We start from the raw sequence: 21,698 nt of genomic DNA on the forward strand, positions 1-21,698 counted from the left end.
TATAAACCCTCTCCCTCCCTCTTTTCTTTACTTTATTATTTATATTGTTTATAAAAAAAATATAAGAATTTTAAATTTTCATTTGATAAATTTTTTGGAGAATTTTCTTATAAATAATCCAGAGTTTTACAAAAATCTTCAAATAAAATTTTGAAGATTTTTTTCGCCCAAAATTTTGAGGAAAAAATCTTTGAAAAGATCAATTTTTTGCGAAGATTTTTTCGCTAAAAAAAATTAAAAAATATTTTTTGTAAAAAAATCTTCTATAATTTTGAGAAAATATTTTGAGAAAATATTTTGAGAAAATATTTTGAGAATTTTATAATAAAATAAAATCTTTTGTAAGGAAATCTTTATTAAAACATTTTTGAAATTTTGATCTTAAAATTTTTTGGTAAATTCTTTAAAAATAAAATTTTTGATATATATATTTTTTTTTTATTTTATGTTAATGAAAATATTTTTTTTGAATAGGTTGTAAATGTGAGAATTGGAAATAATACCGACTGCATTTTTTTTAATATTTGGAATATAATAATGATTATTTTAAAAATGTTATGTCATAATTTTAATGTTTTATATTTAATGTAAACTATAAAAGTGACAATTGTCATAATACTCATCTCAGAACCTTTAAAAATAATTATAATTAAAAAAGGCTAGTTGAGCATGTTTTGAGATGGTTTCAGTGATTGTAAAGCATATAAAGGTGACAATTGTCATAATACTTATTTCACATATGTTTTAATTGAAAATAGAGAAAAATGATTAATTCAAACATGAATTAATATTTAATGTGTAAACTATAAAAGTGACAATTGTCATAATATTCATATCAGAACCTATAAAAATAATTTTAGGTATTAAATAGGCAAGAAAAAATTTTTTGAGCACGTTTCGAGATGGTTTTAATGATTGTAAAAATTGTCACAATCGTTATTTTTGAACTTTTTTAAAGCAAGTAGATAAAAATTTATTAAATATAAAATTAAATGTGGATGTACCATAGAAAAGTGACAATTGTCATAATCGTTATTTTTAATTTATTTTGAAGCAAAAGGGTAAAATTATATATTGTAAACCTGTTAAATTAAAATTTCAGTGAATATGTACCATAGAAAAGTGACAATTATCATAATTGTTATCTGAACTTTTTTGAATTAATAGGTAAAAATATATATTGTAAACCTGTTAAATTAAAATTTCAGTGAATATGTACCATAGAAAAGTGACAATTGTCATAATCGTTATTTTTAATCTTTTTTGATTTTTTTTGAAGAAATTATATATTGTAAACTTATTAAATTAAAATTTCACTGAAGAGAAAAGTGAAAATTGTCTTAATCGTCATTTTTAATCCCTTTTAAATTTTTTTGAGCTTACAGGGTAAAATAATAAATTGTAAACTTGTTAAATTTAAATGTGGATGTACCATAGATAAGTGACAATTGTCATAATGGCCATTTTTAATCTTTTTTGAATTTTTTTGAAGCAAAGGGTAAAATAATAAATTATAAACATGTTAAATTAAAATTTAAATGAGGTTGTACTATAGAAATGTGACAATTGTCATAAACGTTTATTTTAATCTTTTTTGAATTTTTTTTAAGCAAAAGGGTAAAATTATATATTGTAAACATGTTAAATTAAAATTTCAGTGGAGATCTACCATAGAAAAGTGACAATTGTCATAATCGTTATTTTTAATCTTTTTTGAATTATTTTGAAGCAAAAATATAAAATTATATATTGTAAACATGTTAAATTAAAATTTAAATGAGGATGTACCATAGAAAAATGACAATTGTCATAATCGTTATGATCATTTTAGAATTTATTTGCTGAAACGAGCAGGTTTTTAGTTGAAGCCCGTCCATGGGCGGCCTAGCTTAATAATTTTAAAAAGTGCGAGCGAATCGGTTACAAAATTTTAACAATTAGCGGGCTAAAAAATTTTAACTTTAGTTTATTATTTTAAATCTATTAGGTAAACATTAAAAAGAATCTGTGAATATAATTCCCAGGAAATAAATTCCCATTTTTTAAGATATTAAAAATTAGTAAAATAGTCACTATCTCCGGTCCCTTAGATCTTTCTACATCTACATGTTGGTACCAATTAACATTATATTGTTTATTATTTATAATCTTTTAGATTTTTCCTCACAGGAAGAACCATCTTATTCTCAAAATATTTCAAATTCAGTTTTATTTGGTATAACAAATAATTCTTTACCCAATCAAATAAATTCTTCTACAATATACTCTGATACCTATCATAAACCACAAAAGAAATATAGCAATTGGAGTCAGGAAAAAATTGCAATAGCCATAAACAGAATTGAAATCTAAAATTATACAGCTAATAGAACGTAATAATGGATTTACGATAAAAAATATAGTGGAAAATTTACTACCTCATCTCATAATGAGTGATACGGGAATATCTATATAGATTCATTAAATCAATAGGATGGAGCTGAAAAAGGGTTGGAAAAGAACTCGAGAGACGGAATTCCCCAGATGTTATCAATATTTGTAAAGAATATTGATTAAAAATGTGAACATGTCATTTCAATATATATTCTATTTAGAATTCTCATGTCATTTCTTACTATGGATGAAACTCCCTCCTTCAAGGGGGAAAACGTATCGGTTTTGGGTACCATTACATCAATAAAATTTAAAGCTTACCTGGATGAATTATCATCCATTTTGCCGTTGAAATTAAGGATAATGCGCCCATATATAATAACACAAAATTTTCAAAATATAGTATATCTTGCACCAGAGAATAAAGTCATGAAATTATCAAATTTAAAATAAATATTGTTAACGCATTGTTATCGTATCGGAGGGCAAAATTACTAAAAAATAATCAGGGAGACCTTTGAATGAACCAATTAAGAAAAAAGTTCTATAATCTGCTATCAGATATGACAACATTACTTTTTTTCAATCTGGTGCCGCATCGCTGGCACCAGCAAATTTCATTTTTTTGAGATATTTTATTTTCTTTAATTCATAAGGCAAAACATTAAATAAAAATAAATAAAGGAGGGAGAGAGAGACAATGGGAAAAACGAAAAGAAAAGAAAATGCATTTTTTATATCTTCATTTAACATTTGATTTTTTATAAATATAAATAAAAAAAACATTAAATAAATGTATCCCACCCAAATTTATAAATGGGGGTTTTATTATAAAACAATTATTTTATTCATTTTTTTTATTTTATATAACATTATTAATTCCTGATTTTTTTTTTCAAAATATAATAAACAAGTAAAAAAAAATAAAAGGAAAAAACAAGAAAGTTAAACTTAAAATTAAAAATTACAAAATTATTTTTTTATATATAATGCAAAATAAAAAAAATAAGATGCAGAATTATTTAAATTATCTCAAATAATTCTTGCTGCTCCTTGCACCGAGGTCTCAGTTGAGAGAGCATTTAGTGCATTAGCACTAACTGTAACCTCTCTAAGGACAAGATTAGACAAAGATATACTTGATGATATTTTAATTATAAAGCTTAATCGTACATTGTTAAATAATGTGATATTTTAAATCATTATTTATATAACCTATTTCATTATAAAGTTATAGTTTACATTGAAATTTTAATAAATAAAAATTCATATATATGACTGATTTAGATGATAACAATATAAATAGATTTTTTGTATGAATAGTATAATCAGAGGGGGGCGTATTTTACTAGATATATCCAAATAGTAGTATCTAAGATCCAAAATTGATTTAAAAGATTAAAGAAAAAATATTTTTAAATTTGTTCCCAAAAATATCTTGTTTATATTGATGCATCTTTCTAGTTCAACTCCATTCCTGTTGGCTCAAAAAATTTAACATATATGATACTATTATCATCTGCCCAGAGGTTTAAGTGTTTCCCAACAAAATCATATTAACCTAATTTAAAAATAATGGATATGAGTAATGTGATAATTTCAAAATATATATATTAAAATAATTTCAAAAGGGAGTTGAGAATTAGATAAAAATTAAAAATGATAATTGTCACTTATCTATGGTAGATCTCCATTGAAATTTTAGTTTAACATGTTTACAATATATATTTTACCCATTTGCTTTAAAAAATTTTACAAAATTTTAAAAATAACGATTATGACAATTGTCACATATCTATGGTACATCTTCACTGAATTTTAAATTAAACGTATTTACAGCCTATATTTATACTTATTTGCGTCAAAAAATTTCAAAAAACTTTAAAAATAACGATTATGACAATTGTCACATATCTAGGGGAAATCTTCGCTGAAATTTTAAATTAACTGAAATTTTAATTTAACATATTTACAATCTATATTTTTACCTATTTGCGTCAAAAAAATTCTAAAAACTTTAGAAATAACGATTATGACAATTGTCTCTTTTCTATGGTATATCTTCACTGAAATTTTAATTTAACATGTTTACAATATATATTTTAACCATTTGCTTTAAAAAATTTCACAAAATTTTAAAAATAACGATTTTGACAATTGTCACATATCTATGGTACATCTTCACTGAATTTTAAATTAAACGTATTATTTACAGCCTATATTTTTACTTATTTGCGTCAAAAAATTTCAAAAAACTTTAAAAATAACGATTATGACATTTGTCACTTATCTAGGGGAAATATTAACTGAAATTTTAATTTAACATATTTACAATCTATATTTTTACCCATTATAGCGTCAAAAATAAACTAATATGTTTTAAAATACAGATTATGATATTTGTCATTTTTACAAAGGAACATCATCATTGAATTTATAGTTTAACATATTTATAATATAAATTATATTTTTACCCTTAGTACCAAAAATTTCAAAAATGTTAAAAAATAACATGACAATTGTCACATTAAAATATTATAAATAACATAAAAATTTAATACAAATATTTATAAATTATTTATAAATTATTTAAACTAGTTCTTTTAATATACTAAAAAAATAGATAATTTTACATAAATGATAAAAATAAACCTATAAAAGATTTCAACTAAAAGATTTATAATTCACAAAAATATTAATTAAAAAAGAAGATTTTAAATTCTTATCAATTCAATTTTTGCTTAAAAATTTGCATGAAAACCACTAATTAATTGTAACAAAAATAATATTATACACCTATTCGAAATATTCGTCCTCTAGTCGACTTAAGTTCTTGACTCAAATGGAAAACTCATGTTCTCGACTCAAATCGACTTGAGTGCATGACTCGAGTTGACTGGAGTTCACGACTTGAGTCGGCTTGAGTTCACGACCGTCGACTTGAGTTCACGACTTGAGTCAACTTGAGTTCACGACTTGAGTCGACTTGAGTTCACGACTTGAGTCGACTTGAGTTCACGACTTGAGTTCACGACCTGAGTCGACTTGAGTTCACGACTTGAGTCGACTTGAGTTCACGACTTGAGTCGACTTGAGTTCACGACTTGAATCGACTTGAGTTCACGACTCAAGTTCACGACTCAAGTTCACGACTCGAATTCACGACTAACGACTTCAGACTCTGAGTCGGAGTCGGGTGAACTCGACTTTTTAACAACACTACACCTACCCTTAGCCTATATGGAATTATATATCATGTCTAGAATTGACAGGCACTCGATCTTCAACTTTTAGCTCACCGCATATTACTTATTTTATGAAAAATTTTGCATATTCACGCCTTTTAAATTGGTATATAAAAGTAAAAGGTATATTTAATAATTATCAAATTATACAAGCTTTTTAAGTAAATTTATCATCGAAAATGGCAATGCATTCAAAACCTAAACTAATCAATCATGATAACTATACTGTACATATTTTGCCTGCACTTGAAGATAACTTTATGTATATCATAAATCAACATGACTCAAAAGATGCCATCGTTATCGATCCTGTGGATGCTGATTTAGTTTATGAAACAGTCAAAGATAGAAATTTAAATTTGTTGAGTATTTTGACCACACATCATCATTGGTATATTTAGATAGATATTTTTAACTAGGTTAATTATTTTCTAGGGATCATGCTGGTGGAAATGAGAAAATGTTGAAATTTTTACCCACCTTAAATGTTTATGGAGGTGATGATAGAGTCAATTGTTTGACCAAAAAGTTAACTGATGGGGATAAGGTTTCTTTAAATAATTTAGAAATCAAATGCTTATTTACTCCTTGCCACACATCTGGTCATTTATGTTATTTTTTACAAAGTTCTAGACATTCATCTGTATTTACAGGTTTTATTTAACCAAATATATTTTTTTAAAATTTTGCATTTTTTATTTTAGGTATGATTTTTATAATAAACAATTTAAAAGATAAGACATATGTATTTATATTTTTGCTTATTACAAAATAAATGATAATCCTTATATAATATATTGATCAAATATAAAGCTTTGCAATTTAAAGAATTTTACATCAAATAATTTTTTTAAAATATAGTATATTATTTAAACATTCATTTTGATTTTTTTTATATTACATTTATGAACCTTAAGATATATTTCAATAAAAAATGTATTTTTATAAATTTGCCTTGATTCATTTGTTGTCTTTGATAACCAATTTCCAAATAGTGATGCATGATATTATAATAATTGGAATTTGAGAAGTCATTAGAAATAAATTGATTAAGTATTGAGGTTAAATTATGTAAGACTTCATTTCTTGTATTTGTTGGGGATTGACTGGCCAATATTGGTTTATTAAAATTTCAACGTAATTTTATATTGGGTGGGCAAATCATGTGGCAAATATTACATTTGTTCATTAAAGCTATTAATGAGATGGTTTTATGTGTTGAAGCAGTATGCATAACAATTTATCACTTTATAGGATATTGATAAGTTCTATGATATAATCTCAAAATAATAAACTTTTATCTGATCCTCAATGGCATAACCAGGATTTTATCATAGAGGGGGGGGGGGGGTAAGAAGAATTTTTGGTGGGAGGCTTCGCTCCCAAATTCTCATTTTTTATGAACACCCAATTGCTTATATCTTAGACTAAATTATTTTAAATATTTGCATATAACAAAATTTTAGAGAGTATTTCATTATAGATTTTATTTATTATATAAAAATACTTTAGCATAAATAACATTCCTTTATTTAATCATGTATTTATTTTTATTATTTAAAATAAATTTCAAAATGTAGATATTTTATTCAGATTATGATATTAAAAATTTTATTGTACCAAAACTTTATTTTTAAAAAAAATGTAATTTAACAATTATATAAATATAAGTAATTCTTATGCAAATAATGGTATTTAAAAAAATATGATGATATTACACCGATTGTTATCTCTTCCCTTAAACATATGCCAAGCGGAACTTTAAAGTTTTTAAAAAATATAGGGGATAAGACAAGAGCCCTTACATCAGAACCTAAAGAATTTTATTTTTTAAAACAAAACCTTCAAATCACAATTTTAAAATATAATTACGCATGTTTTTTGGGAACTTGTAGTCCCACCTCCGTTTTTAATATTGTTTTATTTTATTTTATATTTGATGTGAGAAAACTATATTGAATAAAAATATATTATTATACCTGTCTCACCTAAGAATAGTATTCTTCTTTTTACATAATCTTTTAAGGGTCTCGTAGGATTTCGGGAAAAGTTTGGCATCTTAATTTATTTATAGAAAATAATGACATTTGATATACTTTGCAATATCTTTCACTTTCATTTGCCCTCTCTCTCTTGGGTACAGATAATATTTACTTGCTCTGTGTATTTTTTCCTTATCCCAGATTTTATATTTTCTTCTTGGTATTGTCGAAATTAAATTTGAAACAACAAGAATCACTACTTAGAGAGGGGAAATATGTATTATGTAATTATTTGTAGATGATATATTAGATATATATTACATTTTTTAAGAAAAGAATCAGGAATTGATGAAAATGGTTATATATTTTGAAAAGATTTTAAATTTAATTTAAAAAAATTTTAAGTTATAAAATAAATGCAAAAAATATTAAGTAAAATTTATACCATATTTATTTAAAATTATTTGATGTCAAATTTAGTTTTTTTAGATTATGTGGTTTTTACATCTGTTTTATTATATATTATTTAAGGATTGTCAATGTTTTATAATATGCAAAAATATAAACACACATTTTTATTGTTTGTATAAAAATCATACACTACCTTGTATACTTAATTCCATTGTGCATTTTATATCATAACCTAAAATATCACCTGAAGATAATTATGAGATTCTTGGCTTATAAAGGATTAATCTTGCATATTTTAAATTTAATTACCTCCAAACTATATATTAGAATTTAAAAAATAATAATATTATCTTCTCCATACCCTAACAGGCGACACTTTATTTATTGGGGGTTGTGGTCGATTTTTTGAAGGCACCGCAGATCAAATGTATAAAGCTTTAGTCAATGTATTGGGTCATTTACCAGATAACACAGTATTAATTATTTACATTATATTGCAATTAGGCTATTCCAATCCACATAATTTTTAACTATTCAATCCTATTACTATTAATTTGTTTTTAATATATGAGAATAAAACTAAAAAACGTTACATGAAATTATATTAAAATAATTTAGAACCAAAAGAATTTTAAAATGAACAATAGTTATGAATATTATAAAATCACTTTCTTATGACATGCCAAAAAATCAAGTTAGCTACTATATTTAAAATAATTTGATTTTAAACATTACAAATAAATTGAATTTTGGTTCCTTTAATGAATTTATTATTATAAAATAAAAGAATTATATAATTATCAGAGTGTTAAACCTTACTTTTAAAAGTAGCGTGATGCCGCTATCGCTATTTATCTACAAAGTAGTGCGATACCGCTAAATAAATTTGTTTTATTTTTTGCTTATAATGTAATTACATATAGTATATAATATTTTAAAATCAACATTTATAAATATTTAATAATTATTACGTTGTCCGCTTCTAACCTGAATATTATTCCCAGAATTAAATCACATTACTACAAGTCAAGGAAGCAAAATTATAATAATTTTAAATTTGAAAAGGGAGAAAAAAAACGAATGAATTATATTACAATTCGCTTCCCTTTTGTAGGGAAGCTCAAGTTAAAAATACATTTTTTTAAAATTATAAATCTCACAATCATGCTGAAATAAACTAAAAATAAAATTATATCAAATAAAAATAACTCAAAAATTGCAATACATAACTTCATAATAATCAAATTTTACAAATCTAAAAATAAAATGTTAACGCGATACTCTAAAAATAAATAATATCATTGCATAATGATCATTTACGATGATAAACGGAAAAGTCTGTCGTTACTCACGACAATAATTAGTTTGATTATAAAAAAATTTATGTAAAAAGACTATAATTTATGTTATAAAAATAACTATTTATAGTAATATTCATTTTTAATTTATTTTTTATGCATTTTAATAATAAAATTATTTTTATATTATCATCCCCAAGTCTAGAGCGACGATCAAAAAGTATAAGTTTCGCCTTACTAAATAATCTCTCAACACTAGTACTTGAGCGTAAGTCAGTATTTAATTTTATATACATATTTTTAATATAAGAAAAATTATCAAAAATACTCATTTGTTTAGATTTAAAAAACGCGTTTAAGGGATTTTCTATTATATTAGTATCATTTATAAAAAAATTATCTGGAACTCGTTTTTATGGTTCTAACTTTTGTTTTTATATTAGTTTGACGCTACTTGGCTACTTTTGAAAAAGGAGCGCGCTAAAAAAATATATAATTGGGAAAAAAGTAGCGCGCTATTAGCTATAGCTACCAAAAAAGATGGCGAGCTACTTTAACAACTCTTATAATAATATATAATTCTTCTATATTTAATGGCGATTTCCAGGTTTACCCAGGTAAGCCAGTTTCCCCTCTGATTTTCATTCTCCATTTCTGAGAGTCCTGAGCTTCATTATTTGTAAGATTGATTTTTCTCATATCCATTGCTAACACCTTTAACCATGCCATCTTAGACCTTCCTTGAGGTCTTGATCCTCTTACTTCCATCGAAATGGATCTCTTTACCCAGGCATCCTTTGTCTTTCGTTCCACATGCCTAAACCATCTCAGTCTATTTTCTCATTACCACTCCAATCACTTATATTCAATATTGGATCAGATCAGTTTTTTAACGTCGGCTTGATCCGATATTTAATATTGGCACAGTCCTAATTGCAATTAACATTCATTTCATTATTTATTATTTAGAAATATCTGTGATTTGGAGATCAGCACAACTGGCCTGAAACATTCAATAGTTTTTTTAAACAAATAGACTCCATTTGGGGAAGCCAAAAGCCTAACTTGAATCATGAAAAATATGAGCCCCAACTTGATTTGATTTTTTTAAAATAAACTAATAAAAAAAGTCAAGACAGTTTTTAATCTTTGGTTATTGTTGCAGATTTTGTTAAATTTTTAAATTAAATAAAATAATGGGGAAAGGATTTAAAAGGTTTGTCTCTCTAGTTTGTTAACTAAATTAATTTTTAATTATATACTATTAAAAAATATACTGACAGATCACCTTATTTTAAATTTCAATTTACAAATTTATTTATTGAATAATAAAATATGCATTGTAAAATCTTAGAGATTTATCACAAACAAACATTCTATTCTAAAATATATTATGTCGGGATATGGAATTAACAGGTATTCGGAATGTCAATTATCATTTACTCTTTCTCCTTTCTTTCTTTCCTACTTTCTTTCTTTATCTATTTCTGAAAATAAGAAAGAATGCGATTCTTAATGTTAAAATATTGGATATGTGGGATATTTTATCAAGCATGTGTAAAGTATCCATAATTTTAATTTCATACAATTTTAATTTTTATGTCAGAAGTTTCATATAAATAAATACACAAAAGTTAATTGCCAAATTTGTCTTAAATTCAGAAAATAGGTACTCTACATATGCTAGATTACATAAGCTCAAATCGGATTTTTCAAATTTAAAAATTTATTTAAAATTAAGAGGTTCCAAATCCCAATGGCGAGAAGTTCTCGAGTTCGAAACTTGGCCACCATGAAGAAAGTATGGAAATAACACTAAGTATTGAATAATATGATTTATTAATTTACACTAACAACTAAATAAACAAAAAGTAATAAAAATAATATAATAAATTTATGCATTACAATTTTTTAATGATGATAATATTGAATTATTTTTTCTTTAAATACTAAAAAAATTTAACTTATTCAATCAATCAAAATAAATTTAACAAAAAAAGTATAAAAGTTAAATTTAAGTTTAAAAAAAAGAAATAATAAAAAATCAATCCACAAAGTTAAAGAATACTATAAAGTAAAAGTTAATTTTGGTATAATAAAAAATCACGTTAAATATAAAAAATATCTTCAGAATATAAAATATCGATTACATTAACATTCCGTTCTCCAAAGAAACTCTGCCTAGATTCCTATTGGACATGTTGATTCACTGATAAAGTCTTTAAGAACGTTATCTACTCCGCATAATTAGCATCGCAATGAATATAGTCGGCCGTAAGAAATTTCGCTTTTGCCATAGTAATTCGTTAAATTTTGATACACGAAATCCCTCTTCGTAGAATAGTTTACATTACTTAGCTATGGCTGCTATCATCGTTTGTTTAATAACTTCGTTTAATAGTACTCTAACAAACTTATCTATTTATATATTTTATAAAACATGCTAAAAAAATAATTATTCAATCCTTTCACATTTTAATCAATTTTGAGAGAAATTGGTTCAATAGATAAAAAGTTAAAGAGTGGTGACCTGACCTGATGGCAAACATGACCATCCACTTTTCCCCTACACAATTTTTATTCTACCTATTACAATTATAATTTTAGACTGACCCTAGCTAGTTCAAAAACGCCACCTACTATAGATAATTTTTTTGAAATAAATAATAATACTATTGAAAATCTTTTAAACATATTTTTTTAAATCTAAAAATACTCATGAATATTTTTGATGATTCTTCTTATATAAAAAATATTTATATTATACTGCACTGCGTGCTAGTGTTGAACGATTATTTAGTCATAGCACTTTTTGATCATCGCCCTAGACTTGGGTATGACAGTATGGAAATGTTGTTATTATAGAAATGCAATAAAAATTATATTGAAATTTTAGTCATATTTTTTATTTGTGGAAATAGAAATACGTAAAAAATATTTTAAAAAAAATTCTAAAGTAGCGTAATAAGTAGCTTTAATTACATTTTTAAGTAGCTAATAGCTGTATCAACAGCGCTTCTACTATTTTGTAAAATAGAGGCAGCAATGGCCAGTTACATTTTTTATAAAATAGTGGTGCCGATAGCGCGCGATATTTAAAAGTAACTTTTAACTGCATTGGTATTACCTTTATAATAAGTTTAGATACAATATAATTTTGTTGATACATAAAAATTGCCTTATAAATATATTTCTTTCGTTTCTGATGCAATTTTTTTAAAAATCAGCTGTGCCTAAAATAATGGTCTTATCATCATTACTAACAAGAAATAAACTTCTCTTATATGTTTTACACATCTCGTCGGTAAGCCTTACATTTTCTATCGAACTAGGAGGAATCGGTAATTCGTTCCTCTTCACTCGTCATGGTTTTTTCTTTATATTTAGGGAGGATAAATAGTAGGTTTGCTCTCTTCAGCATGAAACGCATAATATTTTCGTAGATTTTTTTCACATTTTATCTGGATTACTTCTAAATAATTATATAAATATATATTTCCTAATATATTTTGATATCTTATATATAATCCTTAAATTTGGAACAATTCCGACAAAACTCATTAAGAAATATTTTTAAAAAATGTAGAAAGCAAAATATAAATTTATCTAACTACCTGTTATTCTTTTTTTTTTGATTGTTTAAAAAAAAAATTGTAAATTTTTCATAAAATATTTTGTAAAAAATATAAAATAGATAAACATGATTAAATTATTAAAGAAAATTTAAATATAGGATAAAAAATTTGAATTACTTAACATTGTCTTTCAATTTATTATGAGTATCAAGGGCATCAATATCACTTCTCTGATTTTGGTGTTCACAATGTCCTATTGTTATCCCTAACATCCCATTACTCAAGTTGCCCCTGGCCTTACATGCGGTATTTCTACATATTTAATATGTCAAGGGTAAAAAATATAATTATCTTTCACTATTAGGAATCCATTTTTTTGAGAAGAAATTACCCAATATGATCTTATAAAAAATATTTATCAAATATAAAAACATCAAAAAAATATTATATTACCTATCTACATCAGCTATATCCTTATCTAGTAATATATTTTAGACAATAGGTTGAACATATCTAGAGCTACTAGCAATATCACTAGGGAGGTGGTAAGTGTAGTAATGCAGGAATATATTCTAATATACTATTTATTCATTATGAATTATTATATTCGTCAATTAGATATGGTTATAATGATTATATATATTTATGATTAATATCATATTGGGTGCGGTTAACTACCTAACACTCAAAGCATCAATTATAATTAATCGATTTCATATGATTAAAATTGTGAATATATATATTAAAGATTGAATAAACCTGTGCATATATAGTTTAGTATAAGTGGATTAGTTTATTGGCGCAATCTAAAGATTCTAATATTTTAATTAAAACAAGTAAGAAAATAATTTATTAATTGTTAAAAATATGCATCAAGCTAAAACCATTACTGTCATAAATATAAATAAGATCGAAAAATTCCTGGTAAATTGATCGATCGAGGTTTCAGTTATGGAACACAACAATAAAATTAATAAAACTGGACAACGATCGAGCAGGAGAATAAGGATCTGTTCATGGTGCGTTTGGGTTTGAGGGCATTGACATTCTCGAAATATTTATTTCCACAACTAAATTTGATAAGCTAAGAAGTATTTTACAAATATGAACAGTAAAACCATTTTTGGTAGCCGATTAGATTATGGGAACATCAATGAACCAATTGAAGAGATGGCCAATAGGATGAAAGTAACTACAAAAGCCTGTTGTTTTGCGCCGACAGAAGTTGTCGGCCGTTTTAGAGATCAATTGGTGCTAGGCCTCGAAATTGATCTTAGGGCTAAATATCCGTTAAAATATGATGTAAACAAAAAACCGCGCTGACTTTCCAGTTTGTGCTTGATATGGCCACGACAACGGAAAGAGCTTAGAACGAAATGGCAATTAGGAGAGATAATAATTATAGGAAGCTAATAGCAAGTTTTACTATAATAAATGTAAGAATTATACAACTGGTATGAAAAATATTTATGCCCAGCTAAAGAGCCGGGCACTTGGCAGCATGCTGAATAAATAATCTTTGGACAGGTGGATTAAATAAAAGGGCAAAGTTACAACCAAAATAAATGGACTTAGTGTCACGTTCGGAGCACAAGACACTATTGTAGGATTGAATATTTGAGAGAAAATTGGCAAACCGACAAATTTTCACACAAACCCATTATCAGATTATGGAGATATGCACTTGGATTTAATGGGTGAAGCCATGGTTCTTGTACAAATGGGGAAGGAAATTCGTAAATTATTAGTTATTACAATAAAGTCCAATGATCTACCTCTGTTTGACTCCCACGTATTTTAGCATTTAGGTTTGAATTACCATGACAGGTAAGCATATAACTGGTTATCAAAACGAATGGAGCTCTCGTGGGCCATTCAAGACCAATGATATAAATTTGCTATCAGGGGCCCTTCAAATACAATCGGCGCGGGCCGCAAGATATCGCTAACGGAAGACTCAATGGAGCCGTTGTTAGCTAAACAGTTCAAAGCCATTGACGATAGGCCGGGGTTGATGCGTAATTTCGCTGTGCCACTCCAATTAAAAGATATGGCTGATAGTTACCAGCTCGTCGAGTTCCTTTTTCGCTACCCAGATCGGTTGAATTTGATCTAGATCACTTTGTTTCTGCTGATTTTGGATCCAATCGATTCCTCTATAACTTGGGTGCCATGGGCAGCCCCAAATAATGTCAGGAAGAACAAATGGCGAGATTCCTATTCGCAGATTTGAAGGTTAGTTTAAATCTTCATTTATTACATGATTATACGTTATTCCGATGTTGGGTGACTTACTGGTAAAGATTCAGGGGGGGGGGGGGATTTACAGTGATAGATTTAAAGGACGCATATCTACAAATGGCCATGGAGCCAGAGTTCCAAGAATATTTGGTCATCTCGATTCATAAGGGATATTTTCGATACCGAAGGATGCCTTTTTGCCTTTCCTCACCAACTATTTTCCAGCGTTTCATGGACACGATTTTGAAAGACTGCCCGATGACTGGAGTGTGTCTAGATGTTTTAATTATCTCCGACAAAAAGGATGCCGAACATCTAGCTAAAAATGGTACTCGATAGCCTGCAAGGATCTCAAAGCCAAATTTGAAAAAATTCAATGTATACGGAATTCTGTTTCATTTTTAGGTGTCATTAAGCCGCGCCTAATCCTAGGAATGTTCATTTCTTGATCTTGTCACATCATGAACGGTCTATTCCCAATCTCAATAGCAAGGCAGCAGTGTTATACCGTTTGACTAGCATAAAACCATGGTATTGGACAATATTGGAACCAGAGATTTTCGGCAAAATTAAGACATTATCAACAAAAGTAACATTCTCCGTACAATGCTCAATTGCCGGTGATTTTGGAGTGTGATGCAGATACAGGACTTGGAGAAGTCTTCATCAAGTTTCACAAAACCAAGAAAACCCATCGCATTTGCGTCTCGGACGTTGTTGCAGTCTGAAAATTAGTATGCTCTAGTTGATTAGGAAGCGAGGGAACTGCTGTTCGGAATAGAAAAATTCATAATTTTATTTACGGTCGAAGATTTGTACTTCGGACAGACCATAAGCCTTTGGAACGGTTGTTTGGGGAAACGAGGGATCTTCCCAAGGTATCAAACAATCGTTTAACTCGTTGGATCTGGAAAATGGTCTCGTACGATTTTAACGTGGAATACAGACAGGTCGTTAAAATCTTATAGCCGCCGCAAATGATTCGCATGAAGCAATGACTCAAACAGTAGCAGCATATAGCCAGGAGAACATAGTTCGACAGATAGGCTCCATCGAAGATTATGTTCGGTCGTCAGTTAAAAACTAGTCTAGATTGGGCTAGACCAAAGGTGGAAGATGATAAATAAATCTAATGATAAACAAAGTCAAGAAATTGGCTCACATTCCAGTGTCAGGGAATTTGACGTTGATCAACATGTATAGATAGGGAATGAAACCTAAGGAAAAGGAATAGTTCACTATAGTAAGGGTATATTCATATGTAATAGAGACGCCAGATCACATACTGTGAATACATGCTGTCCAGTTAAGTGACCGTGTGGTAGCAGATACTACTAAGCTGGTGATGACGGACGGCGATCTGAGGGAATGGAATGAAACGATAAGACGCGGGCAGACAAACAACCACCAAAACGAATGATTGAAGAGATTGTAGGCGTTCCTCTTAATTAAGGGGAAATGCTGGAATATATTGTAATATACTATTTATACATTAAGAATTATTATATTCATCGATTATATATATTTATGATTAATATAATATTGGGTTAGGTTAACTACCTCACACCTATAGTATCAATTATAATTATAATATCTGCCATCGATTCCATATGTTTAACAACCTTGTGAATGTATATATCAAAGATTGAATTAACCTATGCATGTATAGTTTAGTATAAGCGGACTGGTGTAGTAAAGATGGGTGCTCTTTATTCTAAATTTTTTGTGAGAAATCCTGATCTACTAATACTTTTATTAGAGGGGTTGTCAGAAGGGGTACTTTGTATTTTTAAGTATTTTTTATAAAAAATATTATTTATATATAGATTGTTCCCCACTCTAAATCATTTATATAAATATAATTAAACAAATTATCGAACCTAGCATTAACATCTAAAGTTTCATATTCATTACTATTTACCTTACATTTTGACCTAAAAGTTGATTTATATGACCCATTTTGGATCTATTTATATTATAAAAGTTTATCAACTATTTTATATTGATTATATATATATTATATATTTAATTTTTAATATATCCATTTTAATATATATTTTTTAATCCTCTGTAAATTATATGAATTATTTTATAATATTTTTTTTAAAAATAATAAAAAAGTCGAATAATAAAAAAAAAAAAATTTTAAATTTTTATTTAAATAAAACGTAAAATATTTTATATTTAAAAGGAAGTTTAAAAATTTGAATATAAAGGCAAATTTAAATTGAATTTAAAGCTAGGATTGGCTGAAAATATTAAGTGAAGGAAGATAATACTTACGAAAAATAGAAATCTATTGAAGACATTGACATCAAGAAAATTGGTAAGATTATATCAAAAACTTAAGATTGACTAATAAAGAAAATGATAATCAGGGCTGTATTGGGAGAGTAAGTACGAGGGGCTTAGTTCACCCCTCGTTAAATATTTTTTAATCTATTACCTAAAATCACAAAAAGATATATTTGATAAATATTTTAACATTAACAAATATAATTTTCTTAATGAAAATATTTAACAAAATGCCCTTGAAATGAAATAAATCCACGATTTGTTAATCTTCCACTTAATATTTTAGCCAATTCCTTTAAATTCAATTTTTAAGTTTCCCTTTAAATTCAAATTGGTAAACCTTATTCAAATTTTTAAACTTCCTATTTAAAATATAAAATATATGCTTTATTTAAATAATTATTTGAAAATAAAATATGAACTAATTAATATAAAATAGTTGATAACCAACCTTTTATAATATAAAAAAAGATTTATGTGTCATATAATTCAACTTTTAGGTCAAAATGGATGGATATGGTGGTGAATATGAAGCTTTAGAAACTTAATTCTAGGTTCTATTATTTATTTTATTTTTATATAAATGATTTAGAGTGGGGAATAATATTTTTTATAATATAAAAAATATTTTTGCAAAAAAAAATACTTTAAAATACAGAGTACTCTTCCTTAGCACCCCTCTGGGTCATTCCATAACAAATCAACCACGATTCGGCCGACCCCCTTCAAATTTTTTAAAATTTGGTAAGCAAAGAAAGGTTAGTGTAGTTAAGAAATAGGCAAAATTTTAGCCTCGTAGCATTTATATTTTTGGAGGTATAAGGGTTCAAAGTGGTAAAAATGACGTATTTTTACCATTTGCCTTCATTCAATTAAGCATATCTTAAAAACTACGTAATTGTAAATAACAAATTTAATATCAAAATTACATACAAAGATTCAACTTTCAGATAAAAAAAATTTTCTTTTAAAAGTGAGTTTATATATTAGATTTTTAAATTTATATTAAATCAATTATTTTTAATATTTAAGGGGCCATATATGAAATGCACAAGCTTCTGATTCATATATTCAAGAACTATAAACTTGGTTGAATATATTTTATTAATATTCATTAAATATATGTATTATAGGCAAAAAAATTTATAATAAATTTTAAATAAAGTAATAAATCGAATTTCTTTTATCGATAGACAGTTTCTATAATTGAGTGAAAGCCCCATTTATTGTTATTTTCATTTACAAGATGAATAATCCTTTATTATATCAAATAGTTCAAGAAAAACTATTAAGAACTGATTAATATATAATTTTATACAAAGACGCCCTTTTTCGGGAAAATAATTATACACTTTTCTAAACATTTTTATCGATTTTGAAAATGAAGATGGCCACGTCTCAGACCAATTTTTTTTTAGAAATATAAAGGAAGAGTTTAGTAATGTCTACTAAAATTTTTTTAAAAAATTGAAGGTCGTATTATTTCCTAAAAATTGTTTTTAGTCTTTGCATATTAAATAAAATTAGCGGAAATTGGATAAAAAAAATTTTTTATCTGTGAAAGTAGAATCTTTGTACTTAATTTTGATATTAAATTTGTTATTTACAATTACGTAGTTTTTAAGATATGCTTAATTGAATGAAGGCAGATAATAAATTTAGGATATACAAATTATAATCATTTGTTTAAAAAAAATATACAATTTATTTATATAAAAAAATAAGTAAATCGAAAAAATTACGGAAAATAGAATATTTATATTTACATCGAATAAAAATATCCTATATATTTGCATTGAAAAAAAACATTTATTTTTCATAATTGAGTTTAATAAATGTTTATTTCCTTTTAACAACAATTGGATTTCAAAATTTTTATCTAGGAGACGCGCTCGTTTCTCTCCAAAGATTAGCTTCCCTAGACTGAATAAACACTCTACAGGAGCACTTGATGTAATAACAACATTATATTTAATAAAGTGTATTTTTAAATTTGGAAAATCGTCATATAAAGATAATGTGCTGTTATTGGATTTAATAAAATTTTCAATAAATTCATCATTATCAATAATATTTTGACGCTTAAAATCAAAAAATCTAACTACATCTAATGATGTTTGTTGCGAACATGAGCCATTTGTGTTAGATTCACCGCGAGGTATTAAAGTATTATTTAAAATTTCCATATTTTTTGATCTATTCGAGCAATGTTTCATCCAAATGTTTTTTAGACCAAGAATTTTTTAAATTTAATGAGATAAGAGAATATACATTACAAATTTATATTAATTAAGTTACAAAAAATATGATCTGGTTACAAATTTTAATCCAAATTGATATAATTATCCTGATTCCTAGATACTTAAAATCTAAAAATATATTTAATATTAAATTTAACTAAGGATAAATTAGAAAAAGTTGCTCTATGCTAAGAGATTTTAGACTAGGTTGTTAGTAAAAAATTAATAAATGTTTGTTTATTTATTATAAATGATTGATATTTACAATATTTATTGACCTCAGTAGCCTTTATTAAATATTTTGGATTACCTTTTAATTAATATAATTTTTAGTTAAAATATATTTAGGTTTTTATCAACCTATTTTAATTGAAATGCCTAGAAAGATTATTGCTAAACATAGTGGAGAAAAAACACTTATAATTTATTCTTACAATGAATTAATTTAACCTATAATTAGTTGATGTTATAATTTCCGTTTAATAATAGGATCTTATCAGGTTAAATTGGTCACTTCCAAGTAGAATTTCAATGTGAGATATATTTAATAAGGGGATTACATAAGGAATTGAGATAATTATAAAGCTTAGGTTTAGATGGGAGAAAAAAGGAAAACTTAATTTATTTTCAATTAACTTAATTTAGATTTGATATTGCTACATAGTTTGTTCTATTTAAATTAATAAGATTTATTAGGTTATATTGGTCACTTCCAGGTAAAGGTTTGGTCCAGAATTAAGAATCATCTCAATTATCTAAATTTACATACAACACTTCTTCATTTGAACAGACTTTTGTTCCATATAAAGATAATAGTATCAAAAAATTGTATCATGAAATTAATTTACTTAAGACATCTCCTTGTACATTTATTATTATTATGTACCACATCGCTTTCATTATCATAATCAACTAATCCAATTGGAAATTATTTTAGTAGATGTTGCATGGTATTTTTGAAATAAAAATAGGTTTATTTTTTCCGAAGGAAATGAAAATCTATTAATTCACATTTACACAATTTAAAAAAATTAATTTAATTTAAAATAAATTTATCACAACATATTAAAAATAAAATCAATTATTTGAATATATTATTTAGATTTATACATACATATTTTTAAAAGTAATTAATTACTTTTGGCAGTTACATTGGTAAAAATATAACTAGTTACAGTTACTAGTTACAATTTTTAAAATATAACTAGTTACAGTTATTTTTTAGCAAAATATAAATTGGTGATATTTAATATTTTTTTAATAAATATTTGTTATAATATCATTATGCCGGGTTACTCCTCAAAAAATGGAATCCTAATAGTGAGAGATGATTATATTTTTATCCGAAACAGTTTTAATATTATATATATATAAATACGGTAAGACCAGGGCCAACTTACCCAATGTGGTATTCCATATTACAATAGGGTATTGTGAACATCAAGATATGATAATTGATATTGATGCTCTTGGTACTCATAATAAATTGAAAGACAACGATAGGTAATTTATTTTGACTTGAATATTATGTATCGATATATATTTCATTAAATTGCAAATTCAATAAGGATTCTGATGCTCAATTATCTAATTGCAATTTTTTCTCAGTAACTGGAAATTTTTATCAACCGGATTATTTTTTTTGGATAGAAAACATTTTCTATTTTTCTAGATTTTGGGGTATAATCGTGGAAATAAAGTTAGAAATAAAATGTTCCGAAATTTTTACGATAAACTAGTTGCATTTTTTTTAATATAACGACCGAATTAACTCTTACTATTCAAGCTACTTATTAAATATATTTCATTCATAATATTTATGATATCCCAAATTAAAAATTACACTCAATTATATGCACTTCTTTTATTTTATACATATTTAAATAAATATTATTTGTTACCCTTAACCGATGTGACATGTCTTAGTCTATTATGATTGTAACTTTTCCATCTTCCATCCCAATTATTTTTTTGTTGAAATTTTAATTTATGTTAGCGTCAATGTGTTTTTTCCGGCAATGTGTTATTTTTACAACTT

The 21,698-nt window shown here is 25.9% G+C and overlaps 1 protein-coding gene across 1 annotated transcript in view; it reads left to right on the forward strand.

Annotated features, from left to right (window-relative positions):
- The first annotated feature begins 5,507 nt into the window (after positions 1-5,507).
- LOC135931706 (hydroxyacylglutathione hydrolase, mitochondrial-like) overlaps positions 5,508-21,698 on the forward strand; it is a 28,212-nt gene continuing 12,021 nt past the window's right edge. The window contains exons 1-4 of the mRNA XM_065468977.1: positions 5,508-5,741; positions 5,781-6,009; positions 6,054-6,271; positions 8,381-8,484. Of these exons, the coding sequence (XP_065325049.1) occupies positions 5,690-5,741; positions 5,781-6,009; positions 6,054-6,271; positions 8,381-8,484 (603 nt within the window). The 5' untranslated portion in view covers positions 5,508-5,689. The remainder of the gene's footprint in view (positions 5,742-5,780; positions 6,010-6,053; positions 6,272-8,380; positions 8,485-21,698) is intronic.

This window comes from Gordionus sp. m RMFG-2023, chromosome 1 (genome assembly GCF_954871325.1).
Source record: "Gordionus sp. m RMFG-2023 chromosome 1, tfGorSpeb1-WG-v2, whole genome shotgun sequence".
NCBI lineage: Eukaryota > Metazoa > Nematomorpha > Gordioida > Chordodea > Parachordodidae > Gordionus > Gordionus sp. m RMFG-2023.